General features: G+C 38.7%; 1 protein-coding gene across 3 annotated transcripts in view; it reads right to left on the bottom strand.

Moving 5' to 3' along the window:
- The window catches only part of DLGAP1 (DLG associated protein 1), a 262,013-nt gene that overhangs the window by 111,173 nt on the left and 127,498 nt on the right, over positions 1-23,342 (bottom strand). For 2 of the 3 annotated variants that reach the window (XM_075023065.1, XM_075023064.1), the window contains exons 1-2: positions 20,889-20,939; positions 15,082-15,296 (exon numbers count right to left, since the gene is read on the bottom strand). In XM_075023065.1, coding sequence (XP_074879166.1) covers positions 15,082-15,296; positions 20,889-20,939 — 266 coding nt within the window. Of the gene's footprint in view, positions 1-15,081; positions 15,297-20,888; positions 20,940-23,342 lie in introns of those variants that run through there. The other variant, XM_075023063.1, reaches the window with a different exon arrangement.

Here is a 23,342-nt window from a genome sequence, read left to right as displayed (position 1 = left end):
ACCTTTCCAGTTAAAGGAAAAAACGCTTGAGTTTTCACAGTTGCTGAAGAAAGCACATGAACACAAAGTTCAAGGACTCAAGAAACAGAAAACCTATAAAAATGATGCTGCACATCTATTATATCTTAGAATATATTCCGATTTTTACAGCCCAGATGAATTGTGGACCTCATTTCCAATTAATTAGGATTCATAGGGCAATTTGCTTTCATAGGATTCAGCATATCATTACAAAAGTGGTAGGATTTAAAGCTTTTTTTATGTGCTTTTCATGAATGAAAGTATTTTTCTTGGTGACTAGAAAAAGCAGGTCAGCACTGGGGTTGAAAAAGGCATTTTCCTTCCATACAGAAACTGGCAACTTGCTAAAAATGTTACTTCCATATTCTTTAAGAATAAAGCTATTTGAAAGTAGGAACCAAAGAAAAGTCCAACACAATAACACACTCAATGGCTGTATTACCAGTCTTGCTCCTTTCATTACAGATAACTATGCTAAATATCCATTTATAGCAGAAAGGAAGCAATTTGGGTATGTGAAGGCATGTTTTTGTGTGTACAGCTATTCACTACTCACTGATGACAAGATATTCAGTAACAGGAAAACACTAAATAATATTAAAAAGTCATTTTTATCTGAAGATAAGTAACTAATTAGATAGGTAATTGCTAGATGTTCAGCAGGTCAAATCTTGGAGTTTTGCTGAAGGTCTATCAATGGGAAAGTCTGAGTCATGTTTTTTCCCTCAACCTAGGACAATTCTGCTTAACAGGCCCAGTCCTGCCCTTCCAAACAGGAAAAAAACAAGCTTAAACTCAGCAGAAAAAAATGGATCAGCAGGGTTCATAAAAAGACTGGAAAGCTCATGGATAATCTGTGTTGTGAGTGTACTAAGATCTTGGGATGCAAGTAGAAAACTGCTCCTCTGCTAGCTTTTGTGGGTTTTACTGTCCCTGGCAGCACCATGCTCTTAGTGGGTGATTAGGCTGCCATCAGCACAGGACCATCAGTGCTGCTGTCTACCCTCTCCAAAGAAGAGAAATAAGGAGACAATAACATAGACAGATGTTTCTCGAAGCCTTCCAAATGGCTTTTCATCAGAAGATTCACGGGTTTTCCAGCAATAGGCATGCACAGAGCATACAGTGGGAACTCCCTCCACTCAACCAGACTGTGATTTTCAGCATGTGTGGTGTGCTTGCTTCTCTGTGCAGCACATACCATGGCAGATCAGGCTCTGAGATGTATTAAAATATCTTTTCCTAGCTCTGAAGGCCTTCCCTATGGAAAAAAAAAAATAATTAAGATTCCCTTCTGCTATAGTGTGAAGGGTAACAAATAAAAAGAAAGTTTAGAGAGAAGTGAGTGGGAAGCCGTGAGTTAGCGTATGTAGGCAGGGCACAGAGGGAAGAGCAGAGGTAGGACTATCTGAAGGGAAGCATGTATCTATCATTTACCCTCTGTGGAAGTATCTGACCCACTCTCAGACATATGTTAGTAATGGGTGTGGGCTGCATGGCAGTATGAGAGGGGGAGATGTGTCAAGTTAAGAGAAGGTAGTACCTATGAGTTTCAACAGACAAAGCAAAATGCAACATGAGTTACTGTTACTCCTAGGAGTAGTGTGCTCCCCTTTGGGCTTTCACACATCACTGGGAGAGCAAATACGTACACCAGGTGGAAAGAGAGAAGAGAGCATTCTGGCAGCAGGATGCAGATGGGAAGCACAGTGGGGGAGGAACTACAAGAACTGACCCTTTTATCCCTGGCTGAGGTCTCACCAGCCTCTGCAGCTCCCCCTCCGGCAGGGAAGTACAAGAATGATTTAACTTCCCCATGCCACGCCTCGCTGCTTGCGCAATATGGTGGGGCTGTTCCCAGGCATTTTGGTGAGCACAAGGAAATGCTGCCACAAGCCTTGCTTCAGGAGTACAAAACAGGACCTAAGAGCAAGGGGGCAATGACTATTGATGACTGTGTTAGCATTTCTGCAGCCTCTTTAGAAGGCTCCATAATTGCTGCACTAGCTGCATATGAATCAATCCTCGTGACATCCCGATGTGCAAGAGGTGAGTGTTATTATCCCTTTTTACCCAGAGCTGGAGGCACATTGACATCCGCAGCTGGGAAGAGGCCAGGCAGGGAGCAGCAGTGGTGGGGTGCCCACCACTCCTTCCTCGGCCCCTGCTCCCGAGGCCACAGCCTACCTGCCATGGAGGTACCGTGCGTAGGTGTGGAGGCGAGACTCTCCCATCACCCTGCTCTCCTCTGGCAGAAAAAGGGGCACCACACCTGAGAGTTTTGCAATTTCAGTCCTTCATTTGAATTGCTCGACTGATCCTCCCTTTCCCTACGGGAATAACACAAGCCAGGCGCTTGTTCCGGTGCACCCCTCACGCTCTTTTAGACCTGAAAAACACCGAGCAGCCAAATCATACCTTAGACTGTTCCTGAACTATAATTAACCTTAGTGTATCATTTTATGGAAGAGAAAGCTGTTAAATTTCGCTGAATTCAAAAGAACTTGGAAGAACAGTGGCAAGATAGTATTTTTAACAAGCAGCTTGATTAATTCATGGCAGAGGTTATCATCCCATTGTGTTGGGTAGGAGGCTGACATTTAAAACTTTGTATGTACTTTGTCAGGGAGGGAGAAAAAAACCTTCGTAGCTCAGAAGCTACACTTGAGACTTGTAAACAACCCACTGCAGAATCCAGTATTGAGGACCCAGTTCCCAATTGTATAGTATTCCCAAGGACTTTCAGAGAAACAGTCAGCGCTCATTTTTCTGTGCCTTATTCCTATTAGGTCTCTTGCCTCAGGGTAAAAATCCCAGTGTTGATTTCGAGTACAGTGCATACCTCCCCACAGAGCGGGATGCCCTCCCAGTGGGTATTTCAGGCCTGTACTGGGGGCAGTGGGTAGCCCAGGGAGCAGGACAGGGGATTTACATTCATCTCAGATCTAACCTAGATCAGATCTAACCTTCCCATTCTGGCTGGCTTCAGTGCTACCCATGATAGAAACACTGAGGGATTAATTGTGAAAAACAAGATAGTACAATATAAACTGTAAGATTCAGCTCAGAAGCAAGCTGTTACCTGGTTGTGGCTACAAAAAAGACTAATTTTACTTTTCCTCTCCAGAAAAAGGAGAAGGGATTAGATTTTTTTAAAAATATTGATAATTGAAAATATTGTAAAACAGGCTTGCAAATAAACATCAAGAAGTTCTAAAATCAGTGTTTTAAGTATCACATATCCATTTTATTTCATCCTCTCCTTTAAAAATATTCCTTAAAAATAAAGATTCTTCCTCTATATATTATTATTATCTATTACATACATCGTTTAAAGGAGGTACATAAAACAAAACACGTAATCTGAAAGCATATTCAAAAGATGAAGAATGTCTGTGACATCAACATCAAACTACAGCCCTGTTTTTAAAGAGACAGCTGTTCAGGCAATTCATTGTTTGTATGAACTTCAAATGGATTATTTTGTTATTCTTTGGGCTGTTGCCCTTAAGGGAACTAGTTACATTAAATAACAAGCTACCATTATATGGACATACTGATTCTGAGAACAGGGGAAGGAAATATAGTCACAACATGCAATTTCAACAGAAAAAAGAAGTCTTGTCAATCTTCTGCCAGAGGCAAAATGCTCAGGCAGATACTGCAGTCATCACAGAGATATAATGAATCTGATTAACTTCTCTGGAGAAGGGACAGTTAGAGCTGATAGGAGAGAGCCTCCTCGGCATTTATGCATGTTTGCACAGGGATCGGTGTGCAAGGGCTGCCTGACCACTGGTCAATGGCAAGGGCACCTCGGCTGCCAGGCTGCGGTCGTGGACCACCGCGGCAACTTCTGTCCGGAGAACTGGAGCAGGGAGCAAACCCAGTGGCCCAGGAAACTACTCCAAAGATAGCTTGAAGTGTGACTGAGTGCAACTAACAACCACATGTATGGTAGCAGCAATGGAGCACCAAAATGAAGGAAGGCATAGCCATTTTCCAACACAAGCTTCATGCCTCCCGGGTGAGAAAAGGATGCAAAGAGAAGGATCCAGGAGTGCTAGCAACAGACCAGCTCTAGTCAGGACTAGAAACTGTGGGATAAAAGGGCTGTGAAATTCTCATAAGGATGATATTAGTAACAGGACTAGTGAAAAAGGTTAATTAAATCACCACTGATAAAAATCTTAGCAGAAGAGTGTGTTAGGGTCAGGGCTATAATAAATGAAAGCAGAATAGAATGCTACACACGCATTATTTTCAAAGGTGTGAAATCCATTAAAAAAGGAAATAAAATAAGCAGTGGGGAGGTGGAAATATAGAAATAGCTGACAGCCAACAGGTCGTTCTGTCACTGTATGAAGGGATAGATGTGGTATTCTTCATGCAAATCTTGGCTCTTTTAATGGAGAAAGGATGCTTAGCTAAGTACTGAGGATTGTTACTTAGGAATATTAAGAAATCACTTAAAAAAAGAAAAAGAGAGAGAAAAGAAAAGAGAAAGGAACAGAAATAGTGACATAGTGCTGACATTCATTCCAGCCACTGTCAGTCTAACATCTTACTTGAATAAGGCATCATCTACTCCCTCTCAATTCAAATATGTTCATCACAGGTAAACAGCAATTAATTTGTGCCCTAAATCAAATGATCTCTAAGTAGGGGGCGGGAAAGTAATAGACAGAGAGTTACTGCTCTGCCAGAAATGACATTCCACCCAACAGTAAATGACTGAACAACTGCAGTGGCACAGCCTGACTCACCAGCATTTCAAACAAGCCTAAGCAACAAATCTCTGCCAAAGCCCTGTTGTCTCACAGCTCTTACAGCCACATGACTGAGATGAGTCCAACAGATTCTGCACCAGTCTGAAATCCATGGCTAGACATTTAGATTGGACCCTATTGACTAGACAGTGCCAATGTTTCTGAGATTTCTAACATCTTTGACTGCAACTTCATGAGGATTGTTGAATGACATGTTGGCTACATCCCACTAGAATAAGGAAAAAAGACCTTTTCAAAGTCAGAAATTGTGCCCCCCCCCCCCCATTCTAGCTTTTATAAATGCAGTTTCTATCTCTACTACAAACATAAATATTATGAGATGAAATCACGACTCAGTCAATGTCGTCATTGACACCATTTCACCCAGAGTGGTTGTAAGTTTTCTGCATTATGTATGTATCCTTGCTTTTGAGATTTATACAAAGTTCAGAACAAAATTATTCCTCTAAATGTGATAAAAGCAAAGTAGCAGTTTTAAGTTTTGTAAAACAAAGAATGTAAGTAATAAATGAAGGATGAACCTTGTATTATTTTGCATTCTAGTACATTTGCCAATTTTTGTTATGCAGACAGTAATAAATGTTGATTATTACAAGAGAGAGTTTTAATAAATGTCTCTACTATGCCTATTTTGGTGTGATAAAGTAATAAATAGTAACTGTGAACATTTTTAGGACTAGCCCAAGGAGGACTACCTTCCAAAAGAAGTTTTTCAAGGTTTCCTTTCAAGTGTAGAGTAATGAAGGCTTAGCACAGATTTGCAATAGCAATTGTCAGATATAAACCAGTAGAGATTTATGTACTAGTTGTGAAAGCTCCTGAGCTTGCCTTCAGCATGATACATCACTGTCACAGTGCAGAGCTGCACAGACACAACCCAAGCATGGCTGCCACCCTGACATCACTTAAATAAAGGGAAGGATTTGGGTGCTCTGGATGTGGCTGCTGGCATTTGGGGACGACAAAACCAGTTAGTGCTTTCTGTGGTCCCTGGGCTTGCTGCAGGGAAAGCTGCTGGGCAGCTGGGGTGCAGGCTGGTCAGGTAGCACAGCCATTCTGGAGGGGAATGGGAAATTGCCGTGCAACTCAGCTACAGATGCAACCATAGAAATCTCTCACAGGAACTCAGTAGCTGCTGCAAAGGTGCTTTCAACAAAAATATTTTTTTCACACCAGCAAATAACACAAGCAGTGCTCATATGATAGTTCTCTAGCTTTGTGGTATACAATGAGTAAGAAAGCAGGCACAATGTAAGAAAGTTTTTTAAGGATTTTCCCCAATTTCTCCTTTCCTGAAAAGATTTGTAACTTCATTAGGAGGAGAGGAGATTTTAAAATGTCGAGTCTCTTCAGATGAACTTTCATCCGTGTGTGTCACTGGGAGCAGAGTGGTATCTGATGCTGCCCTACTTCAGTGCCTTGGCTGCCAGGGGCCACATGCTTTCTTTGCTGCCCCCTGCCCCTAACCTTCACCCCATACTGCACCCAAGCCAGCAAAGAATTAGTAAAGTAAGTTGAAAGTTACTCCATCTTAGCAGTAATACAAACACAAGAAAATACAAGAAACAAATGACTGGGCATCAACATGACTTAGATATTAATAGTATCTTTTATTTGTAAGGGCAGAACAATTACTCACTTTTGTTGTCTTTCTCTCTCACCCTAACATGATGCAAATTAACAGACTATCCCAAAGCATGCCTGCAGAAACAGTTTGTCTTGTAATTTCATATGAAAACTAAAGCAAAATACACTATTTTAACTTTTTCCACTTTTAATCTTAAAGGTCTTCAGCATTTCACAGGGAAGGAATATTGCACTTCTAGCTGATCAGAACAGAAAATTATTATGAATAAGTAACTTAATTATTGTTGCCTGTTTGCTTGTCTTGTTATGTTGGACATTAAGGACTCCAGAGTGAATTTTGTGCAAACACACGTGTCTTTTTATGCCTGTGAATTTTCTGCATGGCAAATTTAATACATCAGCTGAGCTCCCTTTAGCAAACTAAACCAGATAGTACAAGATCACATACAGAGAGTCAAGCATGGTATGGCTGGCAGCAGTCGGAACATAATTTCAAAATGCTAGCAATGAAATAACATCTAAAATACATGAAGGAATTACGTAGCACTGTTGTGGGTGGGTTATCTATATTTACTATTCAACAACAGGCCTTCAGGAATAATTTGGTCCTGATGAGAATTTTATTTTTGTATTTAAAGAGTAAGTTAAGAAAATGAAGAACAGTGATAGTGGGTATATTCAATAGCCTGAGAAAGACAGATAGAGAACCATAAAAGATAGGTCTGAAGGGGTCTTCTCAAGGTCATTTGGTCCCTCCTCCCACCCTAAAGCAGGATCAGCAATACCTAAATTTGTCCTGACAGACATTTTCTATCCTTTTCTTGAAAATGTCCAGTGAAGTGATTTCTCTTGGCAATCCACTCCTGCACTTAGCTACCATTACCATTAGGAAAATTTTCCTAACATGTAGCTTGTGTATGTCCTTGCAGTCTAAGGTCGTATTTCTTCTCCTGTCCCCACTGGACATTATTAAGTTTATTTCTGAGGCAACCTTTTAAGTAGTTAGGCAGATGTAGGGCTAAAAATAAATGAGACCAGTTTTGTACACAAACATGCAGATTGGCTGTGTAAAAACTATATCCTGAAAGAGATGGCTGCAACACACCTCTTGGTTCAGTGATTGTAATTGTGTTTCATAAAGCAAGCCCTGGAAGTGCCCATTTGACCCATAAAGTACAGCCATAGGCCTTGCTTTTGAAAACAGACAATGGGATGGACTTGAATTCACCAAAATAATTTGCTCTAAAATGAATAAATGTTTACAGGATTTAACTCAGAGAAGCTAAAAAGTTGGAAGTCCTCACTTTCATCTGTAGCTCTGTCTAACATAAAGCTAAATCTGGTGTGAAGTTGAGCCAGATGACTAGATACAGGACAAGGATTTTCATTTCTGCAAGTAAGGCAATCACATAAATGAGGTTGCAGCTTTTCTTTAGCAAATTATTGACTTCCAAAACTGTGCTCCTGTATTGCCAAAAGATCACATATTGACTAGCAAAGTTAAAGGCTTTTTTTTTTTGGCCAATGTTCATTCTTATGTAAATTAATTGTAACTGTTTCATTGCCTCATATTTCAGCAAGTAAAGGTAAAAGTACAAGTGAGGCAACAACTGTAGTATAGGTCACAGATTACAACCAAATTATGACTTTTCATCTTAGAGAAACAAGAAATAACAATATTTATACAAATGTGACAATACTGACGTAACAGGGCATATGGAGCTAGGTGTACATTGACACAAGGGTAAGTTTTACGATGGGATAAACAATGTCTGCTAGCAGTGAGACTGCGATAGTTAGGGCATCTCAGTTTCATTGCAAGATAAACTGGTGAGGATCATCACAGAAGTAGAGAGGAGGAGTGCCCATCCTGCCTATGTACTATTCAGTGAACTGTAGGAATGCCCCATCTCCACAGAGGCTTGTACAGTGAGATGAGTGGGTTCATTTCTGTGCTGTAAAGGCATACATACCTTTGTGTGAGGGGACACAAAGACCAGAAGGGAAGCTGCCATGTGGCACAAGTTTTCTCACATGCCCATCAGTGATATTAAGCATTAACTGACTGAATATGCTTTATATATCCATCAGTGGATAGTTGCTACTGCTCATTAAAAGCTCCAAGCTCTAAGTTCCTTCAATAAATCAATATCCTCTGCACCTTAAATATCATGTACATAAACCAGATGTCAACTGCCATAAGGAAACCACTGGCTCCAGAGGTATGCCCACCTACTACCTCAAAATAAACATATTTTTTATTGTCTTGCCTTTCAAATTTTCCTCTGACTTATAAATTATTCACTGAACTTAATAATACCTGACACATGAGCCTGAAAAGTGAGAAACCTGCCAAGAGCTTCTCCCTAGCTTTCAGATGGAAGAGAGAAGGGATTGCAATAATATGAACAAAAGGCTAAGTAATAGATCATGCATGAGAGACTGTGGGCTGGGAAAGTTACTACCTAGGCCAACAGTAGCTCCATAATACTATTCCTTCAGCTGCATGTCCAAAGCTCATGGAGATGCTCCAGTCTCTTTTGTGGGAAATCCAAAAAACTCCCCCTTCAAGCAAACAAACAAAACACACCTCAAGGAAAATGGAAACAATTCTTTCACTAGTTAAAGGTTTGATGAAAATAAAAGAGACTGCAACATGAAACAATGAAACACACTGTAAAACATACTGTAAAACACTAATAAAAGATTAATCAGACTTATTCCTGTTGTACTAATTAGGAAACTCATTGTTCCCTAACTGGAAGTCACTCAACAAGAAAGAAAATTAACAAGCTTCCCTGCGTGTGTCTAAAAATATTCACCATAAGGAAGATGAGGTATTGCATCACCTCATATTTTCCCTCTCCCTTCCCCCTATCTGTGATCTCAGCCAGTGAAGTTAATGGGACATTTTCATTAATTCTAGCAGAATGAGGACAACACTTCCATTTAAAAAAAAGTATGCTTTTGTTTATATGGCACCTTTTTCTGGACAATATTTTGGGACATGTTATAGTAATGTAAAATAACATAGAAACACCTTAAAGTAAATAGGACCTTATTCCTAAGAACAAGATGGCATATGTGCTATGCTGTATGATGAAGTGCAGTGTAAGGACATCAGCTTCAGTTTGCTCAAATGCCTGAACAGCCTAGCCAGCGTGTCAGGCTACAATTATCTTTACATCCCTTACCATTTCCCTCAGTACGGACACTTCCCAAGAGCAGCATTTTAGAAAAGCTGAGAAAGTGTGAGAACCATCCCCAGAGTTTATATTGTTCCATAGTTTTCTGAGAGCTCCATATTTCAGTTTGAGAAATCATGAAGATATCTACATACACAAACACGTGTTGCATCACTATAGGAACATGAAAGCTGTAATGACCTCCAGCATCATTTTAACAACATCCTTGCCATGTGACATTTAATTTGCTGTCTTTAGTGTAACAAGCTTTTGGAACTTTGCTCATCCTTTCATTCACATCAGTGCTAGCATCATGTTTGAAAGCAGACATCATGCAATTTCACCATTAATTCACTCAGTGCACATGATGCACTTTACCTTCCCATCAGTCTATATGAATGTGCCCATGTGTGCATATCACCTTCTTCCTGATCACCACAAATTACCACCCTACAAAATGATTTGAGAGCTTTGCAGATTATAAAACTATTTTGATCATAATTTCTTTGACTTTTACAAGGATCAGAGGATATTCTATATGAAATATCTTATACTAGGTAACAATGGGGTGGTTGGATGTTTTTTGCAAGTCATCCTAGCAGAGCTGGTCCTGCAACTCTGTCAAGATTTGATTTGTAATATTGGTTGACCCTAGCTTGAAGGCTTGTCCTCCAGGAACTGACCTGACCAATTCTCAGACAGGTGATGAAAAGTTGGAATTCAGGATGTATAAATCAGATCTACCTCTTTCTTCTGCTTTTGTCACTGTTACTAAGTTTGCTACCAGGTTCTGCCTCTTAATTGAGCTTGATCGTTTACAGTGATTTTATAGAATATTATGAAAAATGGCACAGGGGTTTTCAAAACAATTTTATCTTCAGATTCCCATAAACATACAAGTAGAAAGTACTTAACGCTGTTGTATTAGCACATAAAAAATATAAGCCTGGCTGTACACAAATAACATCCACATATTTTGAGATATTATTTTTGGAATGTCTCTGATAAACTTCAAAGTTAGGATTTGGTTGGTTTATTCTAAGGATCACTCATCTATGCAGTAAATCACAGGAACAGATGCAGCTATGATGGAAGTTACAGAGACAAATTCTTTACCATGGGATAAAAAGGAGAAAAGCCTAATGCTTTTTGCTTATATGCTCACATACTCTTTTCATCATCAGTGGTGTAACTTGGTGCCCATTAAAAAGTGATTGTGGTGTTTATTATTGTGTTTCTCCAAGCCACGGCTGACTGGAAAAACATGGTGTGTCTATTAAAAAACCTTAAAAACAAAGATTTGTTAAGATAAAACTAATTTCTGTTCTTCCTTTTCTCCTTTTTATACAAGTTCTACAAATGCATCTCCAAAGTATCGAGATCGTTGAAATTGTCAATATGGTGGTGATCAGAGAGTACAACTTGTCTCAGAAAAAAGTTTGTATGATCAAATATGAGTTCAAAGGAACAATTCTGCAACCATATAAAACTCAAAATCCTTGTAAAATGTCCACAAATGGATTACCATTAAGCACTGTAATATTTTAGAAAAAATTAAAAAAAAGTGAAGAAGACTCAAGTGGCTGCAGTCCCCACAGTAGCAGCAATACTGAGTTATGAAGCAGAATGTGAACCCATGTTTTAAGGAGTGAGTGTGCTTGCGGTGGAAAAGAGGAGAGGAGCAGAATGAAATAGAAAAACTATGGTAACAGGATCCATCTGTTAGACCTCTTGTCCACAACAGAGTTTTCCAGTCCCTTCCATATTCCTCATCTTTTAGGCTGGGAAAGTGCTGCCATCAGGTTATACTGTGTGCTGACTCACCAGCTACTTTGCCCATTCTTCTTCAAGAGATTGTAAGAGATGGCTGCAGATCTTTCTCTGCCTTATCCAACTACGGATCTTCATAAAGTTTGCTGGAACTTCATACCTTTCAGACTTCAGTCTCTCTAGCATACTTGCTTAAAGTTGGCCAATGGTTTCAAAAGTTACTGGGAGATGGAGGTGACAGGTTGGCATGTGGACAGACAATGTAATTGCATACTTTTTTTCCAATGAAAACCAGGCTAAACATAACCAAGGTACATATAGCTAGTGAAGGAATATGTCCTGAATAAAGCTTAGCTCTAACAGAAATGTCAGTGATCTGTTGCCTGCACCTTCTATAGAAGTGAGCTAACCAGTGCATTTTCCATCTGCTTACAAGTGCAAGATAAACTTCTGTCATTTTAAGGAATAGGCAAGAAAATGTCACTTTTTTTTCAGGTGGATCAGTTCATCTAGGCTGTGAAAGATTAAACACCAAGAGGATACTGCCAGCAAAGACAGAGAAAAAGCTGCTTACTTCCTGGTAGTATGAGAGTACAGCAGCGAGGGTGTGCATTTCAAGATCACAGCAAGCTGTGCTTTATTCAGAATGGTACCATAGCATTTGACACATGTGCTGTAACCACATGGAAACCATGGCATGGGAGGAATATTGTAGGAGGGAGATTGTAAGGTATAGCAAGAAAAAAACCTCATCAAAACCAGGAAAATAAACTTGTATTACGTAAAGGAGGTATGACACAGTTGTGCTGTTCAAAAGTTATTCCTTATATAAAAAGAAACATTGGCAATAATGAAAATCCTTTCTTAGAAGAGTAGGTGCATGAGCAATGGTAGGTAGGTAGGTAGGTGGAAGGAACAGCGTGGGTTGTGAGACCAATATTAGACTTTACGTACTCAGAGAGGAAAAGTCCCACAAGATGAAAATTCCCCTCAAAAACAACAGTGAAAGCAAAAAGCAACATGTTTTAAGTTGTTTGCTCTGACAAAGATGAACTGTGAAGCCAACTAGAGACTGCATACAGAAAACAGAGAAAGAGCAGCAGAAAGAAGTGCAGAAGATCCCTGACAATTACCACTGTAGAAATACTGCTTTCACAAGGTGCCTTGTTCTCCACCGACAGAAAAAAACATAATTAAAGGAGTGAAATACCACTCAGCTTTAACGTGTAAATAATGTCCTGCAAGGTCAGCTAAAAAGTCCACTAGTGTCAGTAAAAGGCTGCCTGCTGACTAGAGTGGCTTTTGGCTCATTTCCCTAAAGGTCTTATTCAGGTGCAAATTGAACTCAAGTCAACAGTAAGCCAAGGAAATAACTTGTTATCACACATTACACAATTCCTTGATGACCTATATTTAGTGAGTTAGGGGCCCTAATTTAGTCTCTGGCTGACATGCCAGCAAAACTCTATCACAACTCTCAGAGTAATCAGGGTAGCCCTAGGATGAACAAGCAATGTCATGGTCAAGGTCAAGTTATGCTACTAAGAAAGTATGAAGAAGTCTGCAAAAAAGACCTAGCTTAACAGCAGACTCCAATTCCCAGAGCAAGCACTTGGCTAGTTCTCACAAGCCCTCCTGCCTGCGCCCCCCCCCCCCCCCCCAAATTATCATGTTCAGCAGAAAGAAATAAAAGCAATACATAATTATGTACTACACAATCTGTCTCTGAAAGGGGAAAGGTTTCCCAGGAAGAGATATTTCTATAAAGTATCATCACAGATTAAAAGAAATAATCCTACTTCATACCAATTTATGCTGAAAAGTCATTGAAAAAGAAAAGTTATTTCATATTTTGTCCTCTTCTTTGTTCTACTAATATTTACCATTTTCCCCTTCCTTCTTCTACCCTGTGATTTATACCGTATTTCTGCATAGCTCCTAAACTTACATGAATTTTACAGAATGCAGCTTAAAATTAAGCACATTCCTAAAAGTTTTCCTGAATAGGAAGGGATTAAAAGACATATGTGAAATGAAGTATTTGTACAAGCACTTTGCTGAATTACATTGACTTCAAAGCTAAACCCAAAAGCTTCTGCTGCCTAGGCCCTCTGATCTAACATCCTCTGTGGCTGAACAGGGACATGCAGGACTTTTTGTTTTTAATAATTCCATATTCTTTTGCAAATCTCATATCTACGGAGAACAGAAATGACCAAGAGCAAATACACTCACTGATGCATTTTACTTCACATACATATTATGGAACTATGGAACATATGTTTCTAAAGTCTCAAAAAGAATTAAGCTCCGTGCCTGATACTGTGTCCATGCGTAAAGCATGGCTTTATGGAGTTTGTGGTCGTACCCAACATTGATGTTCACCTTGCAGAGGTTGCAATAACTGAGTTTTGGCTCAGGAAAGGATGTGGTAAAATCTGCTGGATGATGAGAGAAATCACTGGATCCCTTGAGCAAGCGCCAGCTAGCTTATGAAAATCCCTGCAGAAAATGAGACTGCTTTCTCCTTTCGACACTAATGGAAGGACAGAGCAGAAGCAATTCCTGGCTCCCCCTGAGACAAAGTCAGTCAGGCTGCTATGGGGAGCTGCAATAAGCATGTTTTTTTCTTCTGGTCTATTCATCACTGATGTCAAGAGCATGACATTCTTAACAAGGATCAAACGCTTTTCTCTAAAATCTATTTCTCAGATAAGGTCTCTGGGAAAAAAATGGGGTAGAGGAGGACAAGGAAGGAGAGGAAATTAATGAGGGAAATGCAGGAGTCTTTTGTCACTAATCACAGATACTAGAAGAGATACAGCTCTTTTTTTTTTTTTCCATTTTAAAGCTACAGCCTTAGGCAAGTTATACTAAAATTAGGTTATTTTTGGTTCAGTGAGCTATGATTCACTATTATAGCAATGAATTTTGCAGAAGACAGACAGAAACAGTTGTTGATTTAAATCCACACTATTTTCTTTTATGGATATAATTTATTTTCTTGCTTTAGGGACTTCTCAATTTTAGAATAATTTAAAATAAAACACTAATACCAAAATTGTCCATTTGTGCAATTTTCATAAGAATTTGGGTGGCTCTTTTAAAAGGCCCAAATAAAAGAAAAACACAAAGTGACATTAAAAACCCATAAATTCATCATTCTTCTTGAGTAAAGCTTTCATAAACAATTAATAAAACATTTCAGTTTTGGCTATATTTCTCAAAAAAATACAGTGCAATTCTGAGTGAACTAAAGAGAGGAAACCATGGATTTGTCTAATTTCAGACAGTCATTGTTCTTTTGAATTAAATGTCAGATGCTCCCTGATGAGTTGCGAAGACTAGCTTAGGGCTGATTTCACATGTTGAGTATATATAAATACACAATTATGCAAAGCTTTCGCAGGCCAAAGCTGTAATTCAGCAAAGTATTTAAAGAACAGACCTATTGTACATACCTGAATACTCACTTAACACTAGCAGGTTGAAATACTTTGCAAATTCAAAGCGCAGGTACTAGGGTCCCTTTTCAGAATAACATTGAAATACATTTTCCAAATCGACCCTTGTTCAGAAAAAACCCAATGAAAATAAGCATGACTGAACACACTTGTTTAAATACTTCCCTTCACTGGTACCTAGAAGTAAAGAGTAAAAACAAACAGGAACAGAAACTGTATGTCTTAATGGTGAGCTCTATATGATATAGGAAAACACGGACTTACTTGAGGGTGGTGAGCTCTGTAAGGGATGGCTGGGTGGCCTTGAGATAGCTCTCTCTCCGTGCAGCAATCTTTGGAGATGGCTTTGGACTTGTGTCTGAGTCTCCACTGTCATCATCCCCCATGGCTTTGATGTAACTGCCACTACGCATTCGTCGACAGGGAATCTCATCATCTTTCCCTCGTGGAGTGTATCCAGTCCATTCATCTTGAGGAACCTGAAGTGATAAACACAATTCTCTTATTAGTGCACTCTTCCCTGATGTAATTGCACAGCAAGATTTGACTGTGCTAAGCCACAACAGAGCTGTAACAAAAACTCTCATGGCCAAGGGACCATCCTCAATCCCATTTGCAGTTGCTGTTTGCAGTGGAGGCCCACTTCTCCCCCTGAATAGTCACAAGCACCTCTGGAGTTGTTTGTTATTTTGCACTACTTATCTGGAAAGTTTCTAGCAAACGTGCTGACATAGGAGCCTCAGTTAGGTCTGATACTAGGCTGGATAAATCTGGTTTTTTTGGTTGTTTTAATTCAAAGCATTTATGAACCACATCAGGGTATTTTTGGTTCAGCTTAACATATTGAATACCTTTGGGGAGGCACAAAAGATGAAATGAGAATCTCTATATCACAATCATTTCAGAAAGAGTGTGCATAGCTATGCTTGCCAGGATGATTTTGGTTCAAGTTACATTTCAAATTAGTGGAGCTATGTACTAATCATCACAAAAGTAGGTTTGCAAGTGTGAAATTATACTACTATTGCTTCTACAGCATCATTAGTGTGACTGAACACCTGCCAGCTTGCAGGGATCCTCCTTTTGAATTATGTTAGTCTGAGTGTCTGAGTCATACAACTTCTTTATTCCCTTTTTCTTCTTGTTGATGTGCATTATTTCTCTTGATCTGAAGTAAGTGCTGTCCGTTCTTTGCATTGGAAATCTGGAATGCTGGGAATGTGCATTCATGAGATTTTGGGACATAGCAAAGGATAGTCCAAGAGCATGGTGCTCTTGCCCATGCATCCTCTCCCTTCCTCTGCTCCTGGGGCTTCTGACCACTGTAAACCAACATCCTTCTCTTTCCTGTAACAGCGGAAACAACATGCAGTGGAGCAGGGTCCTTGAAGGAGTTGTCCTGAAGTTATTTTGCAGAAACCCCATTTTTATAGTAAAGGTGAAACTGCAAAAGGGCTTTTTAGTAAAACGTATTTTGTGTTAGATTTAAATAAAAGTAGTTGTGAATTTTTAGTTTGCTACTTTTCTGATTAGTCTTAGTGAATCAACTCTATAAAGCAAGCTATAGCTACAATGCTCAGAAACACTTACAAGCCATATTAAACAAGGAGTCTCAAATCTGGGTTGCTAAAATTTGGCCCGCAGTTTAAGAATACTAGCATCTACCAGGATAATCACCAAGTGTCTCTTTTCTATGGAAAGTTTGTTCTTCAGTAACATTTACCTTCTGCAGAGTATCTTGTGTATCCTTTGCTTCCTAAACTTCAGCAAGAGCATTTACAAGCCGGCTTGTTTAGACAACCAAAATTGAAACACTGCACCGTTTGCTAACAGATTAGCTGTTGATGCCCACTACAAACATAAGCCTAAGTCCAGAGGCTGTAAGGCCTTTCAAACGTTACTATCACTGTAGGTCAAATTTTTATGGCATTTTATCAATCTATGCTGTTATAAACTGCTATCCAAAAACCACTGTGCTGTACAAAGGAACAAAGATATTTAATGGGCCTAAGCATTCATGGGCTTATTACTAATTATAATTTATTAACCAAACTATTCATAAGCCATGTCATTGCTTTGTTTCCTGCTGATTTCAAACCCAAGACCTTGCCAACTTTCTTCCTTCATTGACTCTTATTTTCCTGCTACTGACATAATGATTTAGGGCCTTCCTTGAACTTCCAGGCTTTTAAAGTAAAAAAAGTGCCTTTTTAAGGTAAATTTCCATGTTTTCTTTAAATATCCTTTAGTTAATGACTCTGGTAACTCTACTTCTGTGAAACATTTAAATTCTTATCTTCCAGCAGCACACAAAGTTTGTAAGTTTGTTGCCATTTTCTTTTTTGTTTTCCTGTCTTTTTTTTTTTTTTTTTTTTTTTTAATATTTGCCTGGGCTTCAAGAATGTAAGTTCCTTAAGGCAGGAATATATTTCAAAGTCCAATTTTCTTATTGAAAAATGGCATGCAGAGTTGTGTATCTATAGGAAGCAGTTGAATAAATACACTTAAAACTACTTAAAATATTCTTCTCGAAGAAGGTAAGACTCTAAGAATTGCAGTATTACAGACTGAGAGTACCAAGTACTAAGAGAACCCACTGGAGGAACAGGATTGAATATACAGCTCTGATATGTTTCCACGTGACAAAAAAAAAAATAAAAAAAAAATTCAATTTTGTGGCTTCTCAGTTTATGCCTAAACCCCAGATTTGGAAAGTTGATGCTTTCCCGGTGTATATATGTTTGTAAAGTGCAAATGAAGGTAATACTTGGTAGTGGGTTTGATTCTGATTTTTGACATACAAGAGTATGGAGCATTTTACACTCCTCCTCCAGCCACTTACGACAGACAGAGGGTAATATTTTTTCAGGTATTATTCTTGCATTGGTTCTAGGCCTATAGCATCATCAAACAGCAAAAATACAATCTATATTCATACCGCCCCACACATACATTTTGGAACCTACAGTTCCTGCTTGTCAACTGTAAAACCTTGACTTTTCAAGTCTGTCATGTACAAAAAAGAAGTTAACACAGGTTTAGTAAAATCAAGCTCTGCTGACATTTTGATGACATGCTCGGACTTCAGTCAGAAGTTTAAAACCTGTAATAGTGTATTTCTGATCAGTTTTCAGGCAGATATTAGATGTATGTAGAAAATCTGTGAATTCTCAGAGGACATGCACTTTAATCTGATTAATATTTTATTCACTATGCTTTAGTTAAAGATCTTGGCTTTTTTCATTAAAAGAAGTTAGTGAATTAATCTTTAATGCACTAAATAAAATATGTTAGTTTAATGTTAGGGTTGGTGTCTTTAACTGAGAAAAAGTCAGTGGAGTTAAAGTTACAATGCTCATACAGCTCCCATAATTCAGGCAAGCCGAACACTTGTAGTTTTATTAAATAATAGACATACTGTCAAAATTAATGCTGTAGTTTATAGGTGCAATACAAGTGATGAGATATAGTTGCTGTGGGCACCATAACTCTGAAATTCTTGAGTTCTTTTATCAATAACCCCATACATAAGTACAATGCCTTTTATCCCAAAGTTTCTCAAAATTATTTAGATACGATAGGCTAAGTTTTGAAAGCTGGTTGCAATGAATTTACCACAGAACTTCCTATTTACACATGCAAACACTGTATACCATGACGGGCTTTGAACGCCTTGCTCTAGCCCCACAGTTTGTATGATGTGATCAGGAGGAAGTTTCCAGTTTGAGCTGTGCTTACTCAGTGAAGTGAGCAACCACTGAAGTACAGCATGCTACCTTCTTAGTAGCTCTTCCACCTTTTGAACACTAGTTGCAGAAAAAGAAAGCTGAGTTATTAACATAGAGACTGGGGCACACCAGTCTCAGGGAGTGCCACAAACCCACTGGCTGGTTTGTGTACTGAGTTACTTGCATGTGCAAAACCAAAGGAAATAATACAAATGCAATCCAAGTGCCATTACCACATTATGGGTGTAAGGGTAAACCCTGTATATGCCAAAGAGAAAAGGTTGGCTATGGTTAGGAAAAACATCCAGATTTAGAGAACAGTCTAAAATACCAACCCAGATATGCTTCTAATTTGAGTTAACACATTGAGGAAGTTAGAGTGTTTGTACAAACTAACTTGCCTGCCTAGACAAAGCTGCAGTAGAAGAATGTAATGGCTATTTGATTAAAAAGCTACTTTAGTAAAATAGTTTGCCCAGTTTTCTTGCAGATATTTAAGGCTGAGTGGTTTTTTGTTGTTGTGATTTTTTTTTTTTGTTTGTTTGTTTGTTTTTTTCTTTTCAGTAAGGTTTCAGTATTTAAGAGAATATTAGGGAAAGAAATTTGGGTCCAGTTCCCCTTTATTTTGTTTCAGTTTCACAAGAATTAGAAACCCTGATTTCAAAGACTGGAGTAGGAGAAAACAGTAAGACATTGTGTAACTGGTAGAGAGCACTTGCAGGGTAAAGAAATGCTTTAGAAGTAGTAGATTTTTGCTTTGGCTATTAACAGTTGTAATACTTTTTATGAAAGGATCTCAGAGCACTGTCTGTGTATAACTTGAGTAGCACAAACAATCCTTAAAGCTCAGCATTTCCTTTCATTGTACCTATTTTGGTGTTTAGAAAATACAGGCAGATAAAATAATGTCAACATTTTAATACTTCTGTGCCTGTAGTCAAATACCTCAAGCAATACCTGCTAAAAGAAGTGACCTGATTTTCAGAGTGCTTTCTTTGGTGCCTAGAAGGAATGGCTGTAACAGCTTCTAGCAAACAATGCAATTTACTGTCACAGTAAAGTGTTTCATATCATGGGAAAAAAGTAAAACATAAAGCCCTCTCAAAACTACAAATTGCAAAAATAAAATCGATCAGATTATTTCATGCATTCTGTTTCTGTACATATGGTACTAAACATTCTGTACTGTGTTCCCTTCTGTTGATCTGGAAAGATGCTGGGAAAAGTGTCTATGTGAACCTCCAGCTCCTTTATTTTTTCAGTCAGGTGGTCTGCACAAATTTTCCCACAGGCTCCTACTTTGGATGGCCAATATTATGTCTTGCAAGGTCACATACCACACTGCATGCAAGTACATATGCATGGTATCTGCTGCCTTAGAGGATTAACGGCATTAGGATTAACATACCTGAGATAAAGATGTTTCATGCTTTTAAGAAAATCATTATCCAATTACCTTGGCAATACCATTTTTTTCAGTATCAGAATATCAAGCAGGAACATCATTTGCATGACTGTTTTTACTCTCATGAAAAAGGGAGAGAGCTAAACTCAGATATAACAATGAAAATCCTTGTTTTTATTAAAATAGAACTGCTATTATTCACACTATTAAAGTTATAGAGATCCTGGAAACATTTCATTCTGCAAATGATCTTTAAAATCATGTACAATTCCTTCTTTACAAGCCTAAAAATCAAGAGTGCATTTAACTTATACAAAAAGCGCAGCAAAACAGAACACTTTTATTACTTGAAAATACGTAGAAAATATTCAGCAAAGGCCTCTGAGCCAGGCAACTTACTGAAACTTAAGACTTGGGCATACACCTAGAAATAAAATGTTTGTTAGAAGTATGAAAGCTAAGCCTGATTATAGTTTCTTTCTTCTGATTAAAAGGCAGATATAAGATTCTTTTGTAAACAGAACAGATTATACAGATAAATACTGCCACCACCCAACATCTTACCTGGATCCAGCTTCATTTAGTGTATAGATTACATGTCCTGATCTTTAACTAAATTTATGTTGCTCTGGAAGTGTTCAAACTTCGCCATTAGCCAGGCTGGACTGACTGGTCAATTCCTTTAATGCATTTTTTGATATAAAGGAACTGGATTTTTCTAATAGATAGTCTAGGTCCCCAAGTAAAGAAACTAAGCAAACAGGTATACTGGCCCCCCAGTTTTCAAACATTAATTTCAAAAGCTCACACATAATGTATGTGAAATAAACCCAGAATGTAAGATCAAAGGTAAAAAAACATTTTTTATTCAATTTCTAAATAATAAAATTAGAATATCTAATTTCCTTCTTTTTTGCCCAAAATTGTTATTAACTTACCTTGGTGGATGAAATAGCAAACAGACTGTCTCTATAGCAAATTAAGTTCATTATTGATCTCTAGTTTGATTTGGTTTAGTGCAGCTGAAATCATTGAAGCTTCTCCCTGTGCTTTGCCAAAGCAATGTGGATGACTGTAGAAGTAAACACAAGGACTGGAAGGAGTGGCTAACCATTGCTCACAGCAGTAGACTTGTAACTCTAGCTTTCTATTAGTATGCAAATACTTAATGAAATGAAATCACACAACTGAAGAACAATGCTTAATGACTGCTCACTGCAGATTTTCAAACCCATGCAATTTGGTTTTCTTAGCCATTATTATGCCTCTTCTGCCTGCTATTAAGGAAGTTTCAATTGCCATCTTCCACTTACTAAGCCTATTCCTAGCACTTATGAATATTGAATTAATCAGACCAATAAAGATGAGTAGCATTTCATTCTATCAATGTGCATGTGTTAAGAATCATTGGAGTACGCTAAAGAAAAGGAAGCCTTAGAAAGCTTAAAGAACAATATATGTTTAATAAGCCTCAAGAGTTTTCAAAAAGGCAGATAGGAAGGTTGCTTCTATTTAGGACAAACTTCATATGCTCAGTATCTACAGCAACACTTGCTTTAGCTTGTACTATTTCACCAATCAGGTTCTACTATAAATTCATTTAATTTAGCTGACTTATCTCCATATTTTACATGAAGAGCATTAACAGCCAAGACAAAGACCCTGTCCAAGATAGAACATTACTTCCTCAATCCTAAGTTCCCACACCTTGCATCAAACCTGAACAAGCAGTGTGAAGAATTGCAATCTTCGTTCACATAACAGTACTTTGCAAAGTCTTCTAAAACAGCATGAATCCTCACAGAGTAAATCAATAGACAAAATTCTTCAAGCAGCACTCCAGTTTATCATTTTCATTCATCAAAAGGTGCCTTGACCACTAGCTTGTCAATCTGATTCACATCCTGTTTTATGAAGAGGAATGTGGGTCTCCTCCACAAAACAACCACATCTTGATTCCAGATCAATTTTCTCCTCCTGCTTTATGCATAAAAAATCCAACCAACCGTGAAGAGGGCCACGTGGATACAGTGACTCCAGCCAAGGGCCTTCTAAGTTTGCCACCCCCAAACACATTCTGCAGAAAGGAAGCCAAACAGCAAGTACCACATCTATTAGCTGAAGGAAACATAACTGAAGGTCATATAGCAGGACTCTTGGCCAGGACCTCAGACTAAAACTGCTTCAGTGATACTCATGCATGATACTCTCTCTGTGGCAGAGGGCAAACATTCATTCTCATCTTTCTCAATACCCTTGAAGCTTTCAGTGCAGTTGGCTATAATGAGATATGGCTCCTTGCCCAAGTAAGGATGACAGGATGGCTGTTAACATGAATACCAATCCTTGAAAGGGCACTTTCAGTGACTAGCAGTGGAGAAATGTTCTTTCACTTCTAGATACCTTCTTCTGGAGTGAATCAGTTCTCTCCCTAATCATCACTTCAGCACCTGCATACAGTGACTAGTTGGCATCAGATGCCAATACTGTTAAATGAGATGTCATTTTCCCTTTCTTTCACTACATATGACCACAAGCCCACCATCAAGAAGCCAGCAGGCGACTGGCTTGTGGATGGAGAACACGTAGCTGAATCTGTATCCTTGGAAGAAAACAGATGTGGTGGGGAGAGCATTCTGAGAAACAACCCTTATGCTGTTTCTGTTGGCTGACTGTGGATAATATCTGGTGCTTTGCTAATGTTGTGCTCTCACAGGCAGCAGGTGTAAGTAATGCAGTTAAGTCACCATCTCCAGCTGGCTATTAGCTTCTGCCACATTTTAGTGTACAGTGGACAGACTTCACTGAAACTTCCACAATGCTTTCTTTTGGATTACAGCTATGAAATATACCTGCATAAGAAGCTTTCACTCGGCTCTAAGGAAACTTTCCCAGTTTTAGAACATCAGCGTGTCTTCTCAGTGACTCCAAAGTGTCACCTCTGCCCTATATTAGTGTCCTATTGGATATCAAATCAAGGTCATGGTCTTGACTCTCATCTGCTGGGAACTGAATTGCTAGAGACCAGGAAATCTCAAAGATTTCCTAACAAACTGATTAGCAGTCTGGGGTTATGTCAGTAAAGCAAAATAAGACACAAACTTATTTGCATAAAAGACTCTTGGAGACAATCCAAAGACCATCTCTGGAAACCCTGGCCCATCAGAACTGTCACAGTGCCTTATCCAACTGCATCGCACATTGCTTAGCCTTTGGTGAGAGAAATACATATCTATCAGAAGTCCAAACAAGACAGTCTATTGCACAGGCTCAGGGTAAGAGAATGAAAGGACAAACAATATACAACAGATTCATATTCTTGTTGCTAAATTCACTAGTGACAGAAGCTCAGCTTTGCAACAAACACAGCACAGGAGCATTTGTAAGGCAGA

The sequence above is a fragment of the Buteo buteo genome, chromosome 3 (assembly GCF_964188355.1).
Source record: "Buteo buteo chromosome 3, bButBut1.hap1.1, whole genome shotgun sequence".
Taxonomy (NCBI): domain Eukaryota; kingdom Metazoa; phylum Chordata; class Aves; order Accipitriformes; family Accipitridae; genus Buteo; species Buteo buteo.
Note: the sequence above shows the minus strand (reverse complement) of the source record. Positions and strands in the feature narration are given on the sequence as shown.